Genomic DNA, 19,014 nt, shown 5'->3' on the forward strand with positions numbered 1-19,014 from the left:
TGGGAACATGGAAAGTCCAATTACAAAAGTTTTGGGTGGATTGGCGATGCAAAAGCTGAGAATATTGGGTTACATAAATTACAGTACTGTTCAACGGTTTCAGTCCCTCCTATTCCACCATGGTTTTTCCCCTATACCAGATGTAGATTTAGGCATTCATAAGGAAATAAAAAGTAAGTCAAAGGAAGTAGCAGTGAGGGATATTGTTAAATATTATTTGGATATGCATTTCTCTGACTATACATTCATATTTACAGATGGTTCTAAGGATCCAAAGACAGGACACGCTGGGGTCAGCAGTATATATTCCAAAGAATGGGGTAATATGTCAGGAAAGAATAACAGATAATTTATCAGTATACACAACAGAGCTGGTTGCAATTTTGTTGGCCTTGGAATGGGTAGAGGGAAATGAGTTAAATAACTCAGTGATTATATCTGATAGTTATTCAGCTTTAGAAAGCATAAAAACTGGGAAATCTATAAGAAATGATATAATTCATAAAATTTGTATGGTTTTTGCATAAGTTAAATGCAAAGGATTTAAAAATCATGTTTCTCTGGGTACCTGCACATGTTGGAGTGAAAGGGAATGAGGAGGTTGATAAACTTGCAAAACAAACACTGAAACACAATAGAATATTGCAAGTTCCATATAGTAAATCTGAAGCTAAAACATTCATTAAAGCATATGCAAGATCAAAAATGGCAGGAGTATTGGGTGGATCAAGATAAAGGGAGGCATTTATATAATATACAACCAGAAGTGGGTATAGGAAGGACAGAGTGTAGGAGTAGAAGAGAAGAAAGTATAATTACACGGTTAAGAATAGGACATACTGGGCTCAATTCTTCATTGAAGATAATAGGGAAACATCCAACAGGGAACTGCCAATATTGCAGTCATTTAGAAACTGTAGAGCATATTTTATTTCCGTGCACAAAGTACAACCAAGAAAGAAACCAGCTTTTTTCAGTCTCTCAGAAGTGTCAATCAGAATAATTTTACAATGCAAGGTTTATTAGGGAAAGCATCCAGTAAACATTCATCAATTTGTTATTAAGTTTCTTAGAGACACAGGCTTAGCCTGTAGGATTTAAAAAAATTTTTTTTTTTTTTGTTTTATTTTTTTTTAAAAGATTCAATATCTCCTGATTCACACTCCAGCCCAGTCGGTGGCGGTAATGCACCGTTAAGTTGGTTTGCCAACCGCCATAAAAAACAAAAGAAGAAGAAGAAGAAGAAGTGTGGTGAGCAATGTCTCCCGACGCAGACACTAACTCTTTCCACCTCTGTTGTAGAGAGCAGCGTGTGACCGTCAGCCCCAACCAGGAGAGCACAGCACGGGATCCACCACTCAAGGCACAGAGAGCACGAGGGAGTTGGAGCACTACGGAGAGCACCGTCTTCACCTCAGAGCACAAAGTTATCAATAAATCCACCCTTCGGGGATTTTCTCTGTCTATCGGTTGTCGTGTAGTTCCTCACCTCGCCACACTGGTGGAGAATGCGGGCAATAGTGTGAGGTGGACACCGACAACCGACCCCCGAAGAGATCGTTAAAGTCACCGTCACCCATTTTTTGTTTTTATTTATTGGTTTTCTTTTCCCTCTGCTCTGTTTCCACAGGCGGCCGCTCCTCCCCCGGCATGGAAGAGCTGCTTAAACACCTCACCGAGGTGAGCATCCGCCAGCAGCAAATAATGGAGCACATGGCCTCACGTCAAGGAGACGCCGAACGCGAGCTCGCCGCCCTCCGCACCGCCGCCCACCGCACGCCGCTGCCTGACCCCCGTGTCCAAGCCGTACAGCTGATGCCGCGAATGACGGTGCACGACGATGTGGAGATGTATATTCAACTGTTTGAGGCCACCGCGATCCGGGAGGCGTGGCCGGAGGACGAGTGGGCCAGACTTCTCGCGCCGCTGCTGACCGGGGAAGCGCAGCGGGTGTATTTCACCATGACGGCGGAGAGAAGCCGGGACTATGGAGAGGTGAAAAAGGAAATCCTGAGCCGAGTAGGCCTCTCCCCAATCTGTGCGGCGCAGCAGTTCCATGACTGGGAATATCGAGCTCGACAGCCCGCTCGCGCCCAAGCGGCAGAAACTAACCCGGTTGGCCCAACATTGGCTATTGACAGGGGGTCCCTCCGCACACAAGGTAGCTGAGTGTGTGGTGATCGACCGACTCCTCCGCGCCCTCCCCCGCGCGTTGAGGCAGGCGGCTGGCATGAGGAATCCCACCGATCTCGACGAGCTCGTGGAGGCCATTGAGCTGGCGGAGGCCGCCCAACACCGGGAGGTAGGGGAGCGAGCGCCGCCTTTTCCCCGAAGGGTGGTCCAGGAGCGACGCTCGCCGGAGGTCACACAGCAACCCGTGAGCAAACACCGGGAGGTTGGCCCCCAGGACGAACCGATGCCCACCGAGCCGCCGCGCTCCCCAGGACGGACGTGGCTAGCAGGCTGTTCAGTTCACAATCCGCCGCCGGAGGCACCGCGAGCCGAGGTGCACATCAATGGCCGGCCGTTCATCGCCCTCCTCGACTCGGGCAGCGGGGTAAGCCTGATACAACCAACTGTCCTGCCGCCCCAAACAGGTTGCAGAGCCGGGCTGGCGATAACGTGCGTGCACGGGGATACCAGACATGTACCGGCACGGCGAGTGACCATTACCGCGACACCTGGTTCCTGGCCCGTCGAAGTGGGAATCTTAAAGGACCTACCGGTACCCGTTCTCCTCGGCCGGGATTGGCCGGGGTTCGATCAGCTCCTCACCTCCAGCACACAGCCTGCTAGCCTGGCCGGGGACCGCCGACGCCGGAGATCAGCAAGGCGCCCTCGACGACGCCCCGCGCTGCTGACGTCGGACAGCCCTCGAGGAGGTGAGTCCCCCTCCCAAAACTCTAACCTGTTCTTTGATGTCTTCCAGCAGATAGCGGGAGGGGGAACGCTCGCCAAAGAGCAGCGGGGGGACGAACGCCTCAAGCATTGCTGGTCTCAAGTGCGAGTGGCGGAAGGAGAGGATCTACAACTGGCTCCCCACCCCACCCCCCATTTCGTCATCCAAAACGGCCTGCTTTACTGTGTCGCGCAGCGAAGGGGGGAGGAAAAGACGTTGCTGGTGGTACCCGCGAAGCAAAATCCAGACGGTGTTGGAACTCGCCCATGCCCACCCGATGGCTGGCCACCTCGGCGCTCAAAACACCGCGCAACGGATCCGGGATCGCTTCCACTGGCCAGGACTGGAGGGGGATGTCAAGCGGTACTGCCAAGCTTGCCCGACGTGCCAACGGACGTCGCCACATACTCCTCCCCCCAGCCCGCTGATCCCGCTGCCTATCATAGAGGTGCCCTTCGAGCACATCGGGATGGACCTGGTGGGGCCGCTGCCGAAGTCCGCCCGGGGGCATGAACACATCCTAGTTATCGTGGATTATGCCACCCGCTACCCAGAGGCCATTCCCCTCCGCAAGGCCACCGCAAAGAACATCGCACAGGAGCTCTTCCTACTGAGTAGTCGGGTTGGCCTACCAGCGGAGATCTTGACCGACCAGGGCACCCCTTTCATGTCCCGGATCATGGCTGACCTCTGCAAGCTCCTCAAAGTCCGGCAGATCCGGACCAGCGTGTACCATCCACAAACTGATGGGCTCGTGGAACGTTTTAACAAGACCCTTAAGCAGATGCTGCGACGAGTCGTGGCCGAGGACCAACGCGACTGGGACCAAATTATCCCGTATGTGCTGTTCGGGATCCGGGAGGTGCCCCAGGCTTCCACCGGCTTCACGCCCTTTGAGCTCCTCTTCGGCCGCCAACCCCGAGGGCTTCTAGATGTCGCCCGGGAAGCCTGGGAACAACAGCCTGCGGTATGTCGGACCACCCTCGAGCACATCAAGGCCATGAGGGAGCGGATCGACAGGGTCATGCCATTGGTCCGGGAGCACCTTTCCAAGGCCCAGCAAGACCAGCAGCGCCTCTTCAATCGGGCCGCCCAACCACGGGAGTTCCAGCCGGGAGACTACGTCATGGTTCTGGTCCCCACCTCCGCCTGTAAATTCCTGGAACGCTGGCAGGGCCCATACACGGTCACCGAACGGGTAGGACCCGTCACCTATAAAGTGCGCCAACCAGGTCGCCGAAAAGAGGAGCAGCTCTATCATATAAATCTGTTGAAGCGCTGGGTGGGGACCGGACCCCAGCTCTCGGCCCTCGCCACCACCTCTCCCGTGGTGGTAGACATGGATCCCAATCTCTCCGCGGCCCAGAAGACGGAACTGCAGCACCTGGTCGGTCAGTTCTTGGATGTGTTCTCCCCCCTGCCAGGGCGGACGACCGTCATCCAGCACGAAGTCCGAACACCACCAGGAGTTATCGTCCGGCAGCGGCCCTATCGTGTCCCGGAGGCTCGGCGACACGCAATCGAGACAGAGGTACAGGAGATGTTGAAGTTGGGGGTAATTGAGCCCTCGCGGAGTCCCTGGTCCAGCCCCATCGTAATGGTCCCGAAGCCCGATGGCACCCTCCGGTTCTGCAACGACTTCCGCCGCCTAAATGAGGTCTCTGAATTTGATGGCTACCCCATGCCCCGGGTCGATGAGCTCCTGGATCGACTGGGAAGGGCCCGGTTCATATCGACTCTCGACCTCACCAAAGGTTATTTGCAAGTCCCTCTGTCTAAGGATGCCAAGCCCAAGACAGCCTTCTCAACCCCCAGTGGCCACTGGCAATACCGGGTCCTTCCCTTCGGCCTGCACGGGGCACCCGCCACCTTCCAGAGGCTCATGGATGTCCTGCTGAGGCCCCATATGGCACACGCCGCGGCCTACATCGACGACGTGGTCATCCATTCCAGGACTTGGTGGGGGTTTTTGGAGAGTCTCTGTGTGGCGTGCTGCTGGAACTCCGCCGAGCGGAGCTCACCGCCAACCCCCGGAAATGTCACCTGGCTCTCTCCGAAGCCAAGTACCTGGGCTTCTGCGTGGGTCGCGGCTTCATCCGCCCCCAGGAAAAGAAGGTGACAGCTATCCTCTCGGCACCGCGGCCCACTACCAAGACCCAGGTACGAGCCTTTTTGGGGTTGGCGGGATACTACCGTTGTTTTATCCCTAACTTCTCCTCCTTGGCCTCTTCCCTGACAGATCTGACCAGGAAGGGGCAACCCGAGAAGGTAGCCTGGAGTCCAGAAGCGGAAGAGGCATTCCAGCAGGTGAAGTCAGCCCTCACCACGGAGCCAGTCCTGCGAGCCCCCGATTTCAACTGCCCCTTCCTGGTGCAAACCGACGCCTCAGACACCGGGTTGGGAGCCGTTCTCTCCCAGGTCCAGGACGGCGAGGAACACCCGGTGATCTATATTAGCCGGAAGCTGACCCCGACCGAACAACGGTATGCCGCCGTGGAGAAGGAAGCGTTTGGCTGTCAAGTGGGCAGTCCTGGAGCTTCGCTATTACCTCCTCGGCCGCCGGTTCACCCTGCTGACAGATCATGCGCCACTGCAGTGGATGGCCCGCGCAAAGGACACCAATCCCAGGGTGACCCGGTGGTTCCTTGGGCTCCAGGACTTCCACTTCACCGTACAACACCGGGCGGGGACAGCCAACGCCAACGCGGACGGCCTCTCCAGGATAGGGGCAGCTTTCGCAGGTCTGTCAGGCTCCACTCCCCACCCTCCCCATATCTCCCCATTGTTCCGCAGGCGCAGGTCGACGCTTAGGGGGGGGGAGTGTGACGTGTGTCCCGAGCGCTCGTCAGCGTCGCCCTGGCAACACAGTGGAATCACTGGCACTAGCTCGTCACGGGCTGAGCGGCCGCACCTGCAGCTCGTTAAGCGGCGTCTACTTAAGCCGGGAAGGAAAGCAGTGTGGTGAGCAATGTCTCCCGACGCAGACACTAACTCTTTCCACCTCTGTTGTAGAGAGCAGCGTGTGACCGTCAGCCCCAACCAGGAGAGCACAGCACGGGATCCACCACTCAAGGCACAGAGAGCACGAGGGAGTTGGAGCACTACGGAGAGCACCGTCTTCACTCAGAGCACAACGTTTTCAATAAATCCACCCTTCGGGGATTTTCTCTGTCTATCGGTTGTCGTGTAGTTCCTCACCTCGCCACAATATTAAGATTAGTATTAATTTTATAGTTCTCTGACCTTTAAAATAAAACAGCCCATTTTTGATGCTGTGCTTCCATTCTTTTTAATGGTTTAGTTTCAGTAAAAAGTCTGGTTGGACTTAAGAGGGAGTTTTGAATGTTACAGTATGCTCAAAGGGATACTCCACCCCAAAATGAAAATTTTGTCATTAATCACTTATCCCCATGTCGTTTTAAACCCGTAAAAGCTTTGTTCGTCTTTGGAACACAATTAAAGATATTTTGGATGAAAACCGGGAGGCCTGTGACTAGGTCCCATAGACTGCCAAGTAAATAACAGTGTCAAGGTCCATAAAAGGATGCCACAAGGACGCACTGTTTTTTTTTTCAAATCAAAGCTAAATACACACAGAAACAGCGCATCCTTGTGGCGCGGATGATACAGAAGAGAATACGCAGCATACGGTGATATGGAGAGACACAGAAGAGACTGTTGACAAAGGAATTGTTGAATAAAGTCGTTATTTTTGTTTTCTTCACTTACAAAAAGTGTTCACGTCGCTTCATATAACCCAGATTACAAGTCTGATGGCAGATGGAGTATTCTGACGACGACTTTCATACTTTTATGGACCTTGACACTGTTATTTACTTGGCAGTCTATGGGACAGTCACAGGCCTCCCGGTTTTCATCCAAAATATCTTAATATTTTGGTTTTCATCCAGAAAAATTTAATGACAAATTTTTCATTTTGGGGTGGAGTATCCCTTTAACATTCACAATAAGCCCTTTTATCTCAAAGAAACAAGGAAAAATGGATATTGCATGATATGACCCCTTGAAAAACATCATCTATCATTACACCAAATCAAAATTGATAAACTAAGCACTTCAACTTACATTCATAAAACTCTAGGCAGAGTGCAGCCGCTGAGCGGGGTCTGGTGTACTAAATGGGCTTTTTTCCAAGGTTGTCTCTGCAGAAAATATTTCCCCCAAATCCAACCAGAAGCTCAATTAGTTCCAGATTTTTCACTTTGGCAGCATGATGCAGTGCGGTCTTGTGAAGTTTAGCAGCATTTAAATTCGCACCTAAAAACAAGAAAAGAACGAAACTAAATGAATCAAAGAATACACAGACATCATAAGAAACTGTGCACAGAAGTTTGTTTTTTTTAATATCTGCTACAATGAAACAACAAGAGATTTATGGATGTTTATTTTAAAATAGTAAGATTTGCAGTAACTATTTTGTTAACATTAGTTAGGGTTAGGGTTAGACTAACCCTAACTACATTAGTTAGCATGAACTAACAATGAACAGTACTGCAGCATTTATTGCAGTTTACTATAACATTTATTAACACATTTTAGAATCCAATATTGTATCTGTTACCATTAGTTAATGCACTGTGAACTACCATGAACAATAACAAATATATTGCTCATTGTTAAATCATGTTATTACACGGCTCAGTGGAATACTTGATTCTGATTGGTCAATCGTGCCATCCAGCAGTATGTTATTCCCAGATAACATCCGCCAAATTGAATAACCGGTTCAGGCTGATACAAGACCTGATCAACTTGTCGGGGTTTATTCTGAGATAACAACCCAACCGGCTGGATGTACATTATCCCTTACTTAGCTAGTGCATTAAACAAACTGCAAGTAAAAATAAAACACACAAAAAATGTAAATGCAGAAACTGTCCTGCGCTGAGCAGAACTTTGATGCAGTGGAGATGTTGTCTTGCACACGCCACATGCAGAGGAGTGCCGAAGTGAAAGTCATGAGCTTCCATAAACGCACCTTAATCAATCATGAGCTGAACACATTTAGAGTTACCTGCCAGACAAAACACATTAGATGTTTTTCTCCTATCAAAAATTGCTATATGCAGTTATTTGTAATTAATTTAAACACTTAATTAGTGCACGATTAATGTAATCATAATGCATATATGTATTTTTTATATAATATAATCATATATTACTATAATAATATAATGTTAATACTACTACTACTACTAATAATAATAATAATCAGTTCTGTAATCAATTGTTGGCGATAATTAATATATTTTAATATATTAAAAGTAATATAACATTATATATCATTACAAATTATTATATATTAATTATTATTATTTCTTTTAATCAGTTGACAGCTTTAATAAACATACATAAATGACCCTAGGTTAAATTGTATAAATAATAATAGATTTTGTATAATAATTATTATATATTAATATATTATATTATATAATAATTTATTTTAATCAGTTGACAGTACCCTAATAAAATAGCCTTAATTTTAGACCTAATATTACATATTAATATAATAAGAAAATATAAAATAAAAATAAAATAATTATAGTATTTATTATTATTTATCTTAATTAATTGACAGCCCTAATAAACATACATAAATGAGCCTAGGTTAAATTTAAGATATAATAATAATAATAATAATAATAATAATAATAATACAAATTTCGATTTCTTTTTAATGAGTTGACAGCCCTAATAAATATACATTAATGACTATACATTACATTTTAGATATAATATTATATACTATTACAAATTATTATAAACATTATATTATTATTATTCATTTTAATCAGTTGACAGCCGTAATAAACATAAATAAATGACAATAGATAACATTTTATATATAATGTTATATATTAATATAATAATTTCTTCAATCTACAGCTCTAATAAACATACATAATCGACTCCATGTTACATCAAGCATCAGGTCACTTAGTTACCGCCCATGCAGGCCTCATGCAGGGGTGAGAAGGTGAAGAGGGGAGGATTCACCATTGCTCCATGATCTAACAGCAACTTCACACACTCCAGACTACCAGCAGCACAGGCGTCACACAACGGAGTGCTGCCGTCAATGTTACGAGCATCAACCTGTTAACAATGACAGCAGCATTAACAACCGATGCGCTGACAGATTCATGAGGCCTGCAGTGTGGAGAACAGCCTTACATGAGCTCCAGCATCCAGAAGCAGCTTCACACACTGTGTTTGGCCCTGAATACAGGCCTCATGGAGGGGTGTAATTGAGTCCACGGCCACAACGTTGACAGATGCTCCGTTCTCAATCAGTTTTTGGAGCTGCACAGCTCTGCCCTGAGCCGCGGCCTCATGCACTGCTGAACGATCGGTCCAGAACCCCAGACCATGTGCTGAGGGTAGAATGGAGAATGGAAATGGATAGATACCTGTTATTGTAGATATAAATGATTTCCAAATGATGCAACAGTTACGTAAAGTGCAATTTATACATCATATTTATACAAACATACATATATATAGTCAAAGACGAAAATCCCATTTTGGTGTCAACATCAAATTAAATTTACACAAGTGATTTTATCTACATAGAACACATATTAAAAGCAAGTAAAATGTCTACTTTAATGTTTCAAATAACTTTTTCAAAGTATTGGTTAAAATAATGTTCCACTGTCATTCAGCGTAAAAGATACATTCACTTAAATATTAAATGACATACTTATACTGACCTCTACTGAATGAAATATAATATGAAAGAAAAAGTGATCATACTAAATGTTATTATATTTTAAATGACTAAAAATCTTGCTGACAAATGGGTGAAATCTAGTGGTTTGAAGGATAGTGGCAACGACAAAGATGAAATTTTTTTTAAAAAAAAGATTTAAAATCAAATTCAAATGTTTTTGGGGGGCTACACTGTGATCTTTAAATAGAGTCTTTTAATGTTATCAATTCTTGTTATTATTAAATATGCCTGGCAATATTTTTTGGTATATGAACTATTGTTGTACCGATTCAGACTGGAAGAGCTACATGTATTTTATTATCATATAATAATACCAATATATAATAATAATAATAATAATTTTAGTCCTGTCTCCAATCCAAAAAAAGTTATGTATATACATATATATATATATATATATATATATATATATATATATATATACCTGTCTGTCTGGTGACTAAATTATCTTCTTATTTCATTGCACAGTAAAGGAACATTTCCAAAGGACACGAACAGGACAGTAAAAACTGACTGAGCCAGGGCGTTAGAGACCTGCTGAGTGTCACTGGTGACTGATTCAAGGCCAAATGGCATGTGATCGCACTACAGTTCTGGCAACAATATCTGTCATCGAGCCTTGCCCTGGGCAGCTATATAAATGTTAAATAAATACAGTTACAGTGAACTCTGTCCTGCAGAGTCAAATGATTATCAGACTGCTGGTTACTTGCAGTGTAACTAGTCTCATAACAGCTCAGACAGTCTGCAGGTTAATTTACCAATCTCACCAAAAAGCGAAGGCCTTGTGCGCGGCATTTAAAATTCCATCATTTACTCCTATTTATAAGAAAAATAAAAGAGGTATATGTGCGTCACATATCTAAACAGCATGAGTCCCAGCCATAGTTTACAAACATGACCTGATTTCAGTTTAGTGGCGAATGATGGTGTAGTTGTAATAGAGACATTAAGTCATGCAGGGGGCGCATTGTGGCTCAGATTTCTCGTTTAGCATCAAATCTGAGGGTGTTTTTCGTGTTAGTTTAAAAAAGTTCATTTAAAATATAGGTATCTGATATATATATATGTTAAGCCGCACCATTAGTCAGTTTTAAATAAGTAAACTAACATTATTAGCGACTAAGCTATTTGGACTGGAGCAGCAAAGACTTAACACAGCCTTTCATTTTGTTTTTTTGTCCTTAAAGAACTGGTTTATTTCATGTGCAAAGCGACGATGCATATCTAGCAATTACGCATATATATATATATATATATATATATATATATATATATATATATATATATATATATATATATATATATATATATATAACAAGTAGTTTGAGCAACAGAAAAATGACCTTGTCAACATTTGGTACCATTCACAACAACAAAAGAAAGAATTCTATGAACATTTTCAGACATTTTAAAGTAATCAGTATTAAAAATGTTTTCAGTGACGAAGATCATCACTGAACGTCTAGTCAAAGTTTTCCTAATCCTTCATTAGTGATGTTGAAAACAAAATGTCTTCAAAATACGTCCCGATGCCTTGACTTAAGTCTACCACACGAACCAACAATACTTTTCAAGTGTACAAGTGGGTCCAAAAATTTGAGACCACATTGAAAATCAAAGTTTGAATCTGGAAATGTAAATATTTCATATTTAAAACAAAGAAAAATATGCATGTGTCCATTGCAGTGCACTAATCTTAAATCATCCTGGATCACATATTCATCCGTTCATGTCAGCTCAAGTATTGCTGTCATTAAAGCAAAAGATGGAGCAACCAAATACTAAAAAAAAAAAAAAATTTTTTTTTAAACTTTTCACTCATATTTTTGTGCTGAAAATATCGTCATACACATATATTACATAATACAAAATAAAAGCATTTCACAAGTTGTCTCACACTTTCAGACCCCACTGTATGTCTTAGGATATTCGCTAAAGAAATAAAACACATAAAATATATTTTCACCAGATGATCCTTCCTCATTTTACATTCCTACATATATAAAATGACACATTCTTTTAAAGGAACAGTTCACCCCAAATAATAATTCTCTTCCACATACTATTCCAAACCAATTGTAGAACACAAAAGTACGATTGCTTGAAGAATTGGTACATAATTCTTGCCATACATTGCTTGTTGGAGTTTGACAGATGATGGGTAAGTAAAAAATGACATAATTTTTTTGTGGGTACTATTTGGGAACTAATTCTGGAGCTATTCCTTTAGAGTAAGTGAGCAGCATTGCAATGACTGAAGCACTTGTGTGCACACCACTGAACAAGAAAAGCAACAATCAAAGGGCTAAAATCATAACACTATCCATCTGCTGGCCAGCAGTCTCCATTAAAGCAACTAAACATCAGTGGAGCGGAGATTGTCAAGACTGTCAGGTAAGTCTGTGTCGCTGGGAGCGGGTTGAGGCTGGGAATGGTGCCGTTGTCGACTTTGTAGAGTCGTTGACTGAAGGACGTGGCCCATGTGTGAGAGTGAGGGAAGAGAGCTGTACTGCCGTTCTTTCTGTCTGTCTTTCTTCCTTATGATTCTTCTGATTGTTGGGCGGGGTGGTTGGCTGCCACGAATCTGCAATGGAGCAGGACTTCACAAGCTGAGGCTTCCTCTGCCCAGAGAAGACTTTGCCGGAACAGCGCCACTGTCAATCAAGAGAAGATAACTGTCAGGAATGCTCATTTATTATTTTGTTATTTTAACTAAAAAAAAAAAAAAAAAAAAAACATTTATAAAATGAAGTTACAATTGTTGTTTATTCTGTAGAAGCTGATGTGATGTTATTGCATTTTGTGTTGCATGGTGATAAAAATGTAGCATTTATATTTGATTTAATTATTATAATTGCTCATTATTATATTCATAAAGTCGAGTGAAATTAAAAACTGCCTATGTGTGAACAATTTAAAATTAACAACAAATGTACACTTGCAACTATGAATGTTTTTTATATATATATTATATATATATATATATATTATATATATATATAGGGATTTATATATATATATATATATATACTCTTAAAATGTATAGAATAACTCTTAAATGTACAGTAATATGTACTCTTATTTGTACCATATGTTTGGTTCTCAAAAAAAAAAAAAAAATAAAGGAAAAAGAAACCAGGTACAAATGTGTCCTAATATACAATTTTTTAGAGAGAACTGAAAAATTATTTATAACAAAAAGCTAGGATTGTTGTTAATTTTGTAGAAGATGATGTCTTGCAAACCTAGATGTCTTGCAAAACCTAGAAGTATGCAAACCTAGTATTTATATTTAATTAGAATTATTATAATTGCTTGTTATATTCATAAAGTCAATTGGAATGAAAGCTGCCTGTCTGAACAATTAAAAAAAATTTACATTAAAACATATTAGGAAACAATATCTGAAAAATATGAGAAATAACATTGAATACAATAAACAACTAAACAAATAATAATTCATCTTTTTGACAGCTAGCTATCAATGATCTCTGTAATCGAATGATTTTTTTTAAACAGTTTAAGAATATTAACCTTAGATGGCCCTCGAAAGTCTTGAATTTTTGAAGCAATATCCTTGATCCAGCCCTTCATGTCTTCTGGGGTGTCTGTCTGCACACACACACACACACACACACACACACACACACACACACACACACACACACACACACACACACACAAGCAGGTTAAACTGACATCAAGTTGTTTAGTTGTGCTATATGATTTTAATCCTATAATATAGGATTAAAATTTTCTGTAAGCCTCATTTGCATTTACAACATGCATAAACAGTAGCCATATAAACACCTGTCACATTAACACTTGAAAAGCATTTATAATGAGTTATTTACGTTTCGCTTGAGTGACAGAGCATTTATGCAAGGATGATTCAGAAAACAGTTGATCTTTATATACACTGACACACAGCTGCAGATTTGGATGCTAGTCAATGAGATGAACTTCACAAACATGATTTATTTATAAATGTGTTACCTTTATCACTGACACCTGGACTATTATAAATGAATTTAGTCCAGAGTTACCTGGATGTAGAAGGTTCTGGTACTGGTGATGATTTCAAAAAGGTTATCACGAGACAGCAGATCCCTACAACAAACAACACAGTTAATATATATATAATATATATATATATATATAATAAATGTTTCTTGAGCACTACATCAGCATATTAGAATGATTTCTGAAGGATCATGTGACACTGAAGACTGGAGTAATGATGATGAAAATTCAGCTTTGCATCACAAGAATAAATTACATTTGAAAACATATTCAAAAAGAAAACATATTTTTAATTGTAATAATATTTCACAATATTACTGTTTTTACTGTATTTTTAATCAAATAATGCAACCTTGTAAGCATAAGAGACTTCTTTCAAAAACATTATAAAAATCTTACTGACACCAAACTATATATATATATATTAAAGTTTGAAAGCTCCATTTTTTGTGACCAAAACATTGTGAACAGACAAAAAAGAAACCAATGCTCTCACCCTGATTTCACAAGACACTCGTTAACTTTCTGCACATCCCGCAGTCTAATACTTCGCAATGGTTCCTTATCCTAAACACACACAGAGTACTGGTTTACATATCTGTTCATTATATAAATATAAATTGTTTGCATTCTTTTAAAGAGTTTACCATTCCAGCATCTCACCATTTCAGATTTATAGTAGCTCACAGTTTGATCATCTAGAGTAAAAAACCTCCTCTTCCAGCTTTTCCTCTGAAAAAATATGTGATTTAATTGTGGTGATGACAAAATTCTTTTAACATGTTTTTATAGCAGTGTTTCTAGTTTTGCAGCACCCAGATTTTACACTGGGCGTCAAGTGGGGATCCAATTACATATTATAAGAAATTATATTTATCAGAAATCATGTAATACTACTAAGAACTCCATAGGCCCAACAATATGCAAAATTAAAGGAATAGTTTGCCCAAAAATAAAAATGTGCTGTAAATGCATTCAGCATCAGGTTATCCAAGACGTAGATGAATTTGTTTCTTCATCTGAACCGATTGCTAACAACCTTTTTTTTTTTTTTTTTTTTTTTTTACTTCACAACATTAATTGATAGACTGGAATTGTGTGAATTACTTGTGGATTATTGTGATGTTTTTTATCTGATGTTTGGAATTTCATTTTTTTTGTATGCTTTTTGTGCTTAGTTTTGATTGGTGAGATTGTGTTTTGATGATAAATTTGTGAGAATGTAATGTGATGCTAAATTAAACTCATCTACATCTTGGATGGCCTGAGGGTGAGTACATTTTCAGCAATTTTTTTATTTTTGGGTGAACTATTTCTTTATACTCAACTGATATCAGAAGACACTGGTCTTACCACATTTCCTTGCTTGACACAGTAGCCAGACCTCACGACATTTGGATGCACACTCTGGCATCTCCTTAAAGTGACGTGTGATCCTGGTTCACTTGTGAAGACGTCCTCATTTTCGCTCTGAGGAAAACACAACGGATTCATATTCATATTTTCCTAAATTAAAAAGATGAATAAAAGAACACATACAAATCTGTCACCTGCTGGACTGGCGTGTGCACAACCACACCTCCGACAATTGCGGTTTTATACGCCTGTCGAGATGTTGACTGACTTGGGTTTGAAACATTTGTGGCATCAGAGCTTTGGGCCACTGGTGAGGCTTTTGGAACCAAAAAGATATGTACTGATTGATATACAGTATATGCATAAAGTTTCATTAGTTTATTCAAATACAAGTGGCCAAACTAAACTAAAAAGTACAGACTTTGCATTAATCAAGGTATAATCTCATCTTTCATCTCCTAACTAAGAATGCTTCTTTGTGGATTAAGTCCAGGTTTATCATTTTTATTAGCATATGGATGAGATATGACAAAGAAAACCACAAAAATAACAACAGTATGTATGCAAAAGGCTCCACATACTGTAATTTTGGTAGCATTATTCAGAGCAATGACCCATTCCTTCAAGTCCATAGCATCATTGGCCTGCAGAAAGTACCGTCTGGACAATGCATTTATTACTGGAAGATAAATAAATGAATAAATAAACGTAAGCTATTGATACTGTGAAAAAACAACAACAACAAAACATACCCACTTTATATACTTACCAAAGCAGAATTCTGCTTTTGGTTTCTGCTTTACTGATGCTTCATTAACCTACAAACAAAGTTCAATCAAATTTTCTTAAGCTAAATAAGTCATTATTTTAAAAAAATCACTGTATTTATTTTTTTTTTATTATGGGAGAATATGATACCTTTGAAATGTAACTGAGTCGCAAACTTCCAACAGACACTGTTCCCGGAGGCAAGTTCTGTTTTTTTAAGGAAACAGCCAAAAATAATTATGCAAAAATACAGAATTAAATTTTTTTTGAATGCAAAGTTGAGGTTTTGAGTGTAGGTAAATAAGAAAATCCTCTGTAAAGCTATACTGCAAATTCTGTTTAAAGCTACTGGAATGCATTTGCACACAAAGAGCATTACCTGTGGATTGTCCATATACCATAGGAGAAAATTCTCATGTGTATCCAAGATAAAATAACGCCGGTAAAACTTATCACTGTTCTCATTTTCCTCAATATCCAGGAATCCACAGGTCCGATTTTGTCTGTCCAGGTAAGGCATGTCCCAGATCTATAAAACCAAACCAAACCAAACAAATCTACGTAACTATGTAAAATAAAAGGAAACTGATTTAGAAACAAACCTCACTATAATTTTATATATATATAAGACTGGAATACCCCAGCCACTTAAGACTGGACCCTAGACCACAAAACCAGTCTTAAGTCACTGGGGTATATTTGTAGCTATAGCCAAAAATAAATTTTATGGGTCAAAATTATTGATTTTTCTTTTATGCCAAAAATCATTAGGATAAGTAAAAATCATGTTCCATGAAGATATTTTGTAAATTTCCTACTGTAAATATATTAAAACTTAATTTTTAATTGGTAATATGCATCGCTAAGAACTTCATTTAGACAACTCTAAAGGCAATTTTCTCAATATTTAGATTCTTTCGCACCCTCAGATTCCAGATTTTCAAATAGTTGTATCTCAGCCAAATATTGTCCGATCCTAACAAACCATACATCAATGGAAAGCTTATTTATTCAGATTTCAGATTAGGTATAACTTGAATAAAATAAAAAATAACCTTATGACTGGTTTTGTGGTCCAGGGTCACATATATTTATTATGTTCAACAATTCACACTTTATCACAGCTTATAAAAAATTATGACAAGAACACAGAGTTAAACCGTGTCAGAAAAAAAAAATCATCTTGATTATGTCAGATACTTAATGTCATAATGTCACTTAATGTGAAAATGTCAGATACTTGCAAAACATGTTCACGTCAAAGTGTCTGAATAATTTTTTGGTCCCAAATTGTTATCAGTTTTACTGGTGGTCCACTGTATGAAGAATTTTTGGGTATAATATGCCACAGTTTACTTTATTTTGCTATCCTCACTTACATACATGAACTATAGTGTCCTGCACCCACTAGTAAAATAAAAAATATCAAAAATTATATATTATATCTGGTGTCTGAATATTTTTTGGACTCTATATATATATATATATATATATATATATATATATATATATATATATATATATATATATATATATATATATATATATATATATATACACACACACACACACACACACACACACACACACACACACAAACATGTTTAATATATTTACACAAAATTCAACATCAAAAATAGCCTTATAATAAATCAGTATCTATCAGTACTCATTATAGGCCATATGGTAATTTTTGTCTCTACTCTGTCAATGGTAAATCCAGGGTTCCCACACCTTATGAAAAATGAATTCATCAATTCGTGATTAGATAATATCTCAAATGTATTTCACAGAGGCTACACTTAGAGTAATTTCTAGCAGATATAAAATAGTAGAGCTGAGCACAGCTTGAAAAATCAATGACTACAAAAGTTTAAAATAAAAGTTACAATAAGCGTGGGAATCCTGTAAATCCAGCATAAGGGAAACAAAAGCAAGCTTTCAGAGTGTCCATGACAGGTGGATTCAGGTGTGGTTCACCTGGACCAGGTTTTCATGAACTCCCATGGAAAACTGCATTACAGGGTATGAGAGGAAGTCGGTATTGCGCACAACTGCCACACCTAACATCAACTTACTTCACTTCCAAAATCCCAAAGGCTCGTGACTCATCCGCGTTCCGCTGCGTGTGTTCTGTTCTGCGCGCTCTCAGAACACAATAAACGCTCATTTATCCGCCAAAACAGATGAAAGCTCCGCGCGGATAGCCGAGCCCTGTGCCTCGAGCGCAGCCTCTTTCCGGGTTGACAGCAAGTTGAGTTAAAACCAAAACTAAACGCATCCGGTAGTGGATCTTTATGTTTTATTTTTTTCACATGCGGAAAGCGGAACCCAGTAGATGCCGTGTCAGAAACGACGCATGGGGCGAGGGCTGCGAATCATGTTGTTTTTACTTTTAAGTTTCAACACTTTTAAAAGGGCATTTAAGCATTTTACAAACGTTTTAGTAATTATAAAGTTAGATTACAGTTTGGTCAGACAGAGAATCATCTGACTGGTATCCATAGCAACAGTTCGCTGCTCCATCACTTTCAAAATTATGAAAATAATTAATATATCATTCATTTTAAAATTCTTTAAATTCATTGTTTAAAAAAAATGCAAGATTTGTTTAAAACAGTCAGATTGTGGAAAATATTTGATATACACACTACCAATCGCAACTATATTTTCAATTGTGTGAAATGGTAAAATATGCACAACTTGCATTTTATAACGATGCATAAACCCCTAAATAAAATAACATGTCCTTGTCTTTCGTCAATAAGTTTAACAAGATATTTAATAAGATAATTCCCGCATTTAAATAAACATGCCTCTAGTCGTATTTTTAAAATACCCCATAAAATTAAAAGGAAAATTCTAAACGAAACTAAAAACACCACAGACGAAAAACTGAAACCTTATACCTGTCCTCCAGAAGGTAAAGTTGTTAAATTTTGCATGTTTGTTTGTTTGTTTTTGCCTTTGGCACAGCAATAATAACCAGATACCTGGACCGGTGTGCTTAGCCAAAATAGTGATTTAAATGAAGTTAAATGAAAAAGTTACTATTTCTTAATCACAATGTTAATGCATTAGATATAGGGTGAAATATGTTGTATAGAAACAGGTCTAATTGTAGTAAAAATAAAAATGTAAAGTATAACACAAACCAGAATCTGTAAGGAACTATCTTACCTTGACTTTTTCCCCTCAGGTGATTCCTTTT

At 40.1% G+C, this 19,014-nt stretch overlaps 2 protein-coding genes across 2 annotated transcripts; both read right to left on the reverse strand.

Annotated features, from left to right (window-relative positions):
* Positions 1–7,804: 7,804 nt before the first annotated feature.
* Positions 7,805–10,593, reverse strand: LOC109102328 (ankyrin repeat and SOCS box protein 13-like). The gene is made up of 4 exons (XM_042761771.1): positions 10,424–10,593; positions 9,095–9,294; positions 8,866–9,016; positions 7,805–7,934 (listed from the first exon to the last, which is right to left on the reverse strand). Exons 1-4 carry the CDS (start codon positions 10,449–10,451, stop codon positions 7,900–7,902), a joined length of 414 nt encoding a protein of 137 aa, XP_042617705.1. The 5' UTR covers positions 10,452–10,593; the 3' UTR covers positions 7,805–7,899.
* An 871-nt stretch (positions 10,594–11,464) lies between these two features.
* On the reverse strand, positions 11,465–18,301 carry LOC109102332 (pleckstrin homology domain-containing family A member 2-like). The gene is given in 13 exon segments (XM_042761777.1): positions 11,465–12,195; positions 12,197–12,310; positions 13,191–13,268; positions 13,703–13,766; positions 14,176–14,246; positions 14,343–14,411; positions 15,033–15,149; positions 15,230–15,361; positions 15,617–15,714; positions 15,805–15,853; positions 15,954–16,010; positions 16,183–16,332; positions 17,882–18,301. Coding segments are annotated over 12 exon segments (1,173 nt in total). The 5' UTR covers positions 16,324–16,332; positions 17,882–18,301; the 3' UTR covers positions 11,465–12,012.
* Positions 18,302–19,014: the final 713 nt, after the last annotated feature.

The sequence above is a fragment of the Cyprinus carpio genome, chromosome A8 (genome assembly GCF_018340385.1).
Source record: "Cyprinus carpio isolate SPL01 chromosome A8, ASM1834038v1, whole genome shotgun sequence".
Lineage (NCBI taxonomy): Eukaryota > Metazoa > Chordata > Actinopteri > Cypriniformes > Cyprinidae > Cyprinus > Cyprinus carpio.

Coding starts and splice junctions, on each gene's coding strand:
- LOC109102328 (XM_042761771.1), bottom strand. CDS start 10,451: ATGCCGCGCACAAGGCCTTCGCTTTTTG. Junction 9,017..9,094: donor TTCTGGATGCTGGAGCTCAT/GTAAGGCTGTTC, acceptor CATTGTTAACAG/GTTGATGCTCGTAACATTGA. Junction 7,935..8,865: donor GCATGAGGCCTGCATGGGCG/GTAACTAAGTGA, acceptor TTTGTCTGGCAG/GTAACTCTAAATGTGTTCAG.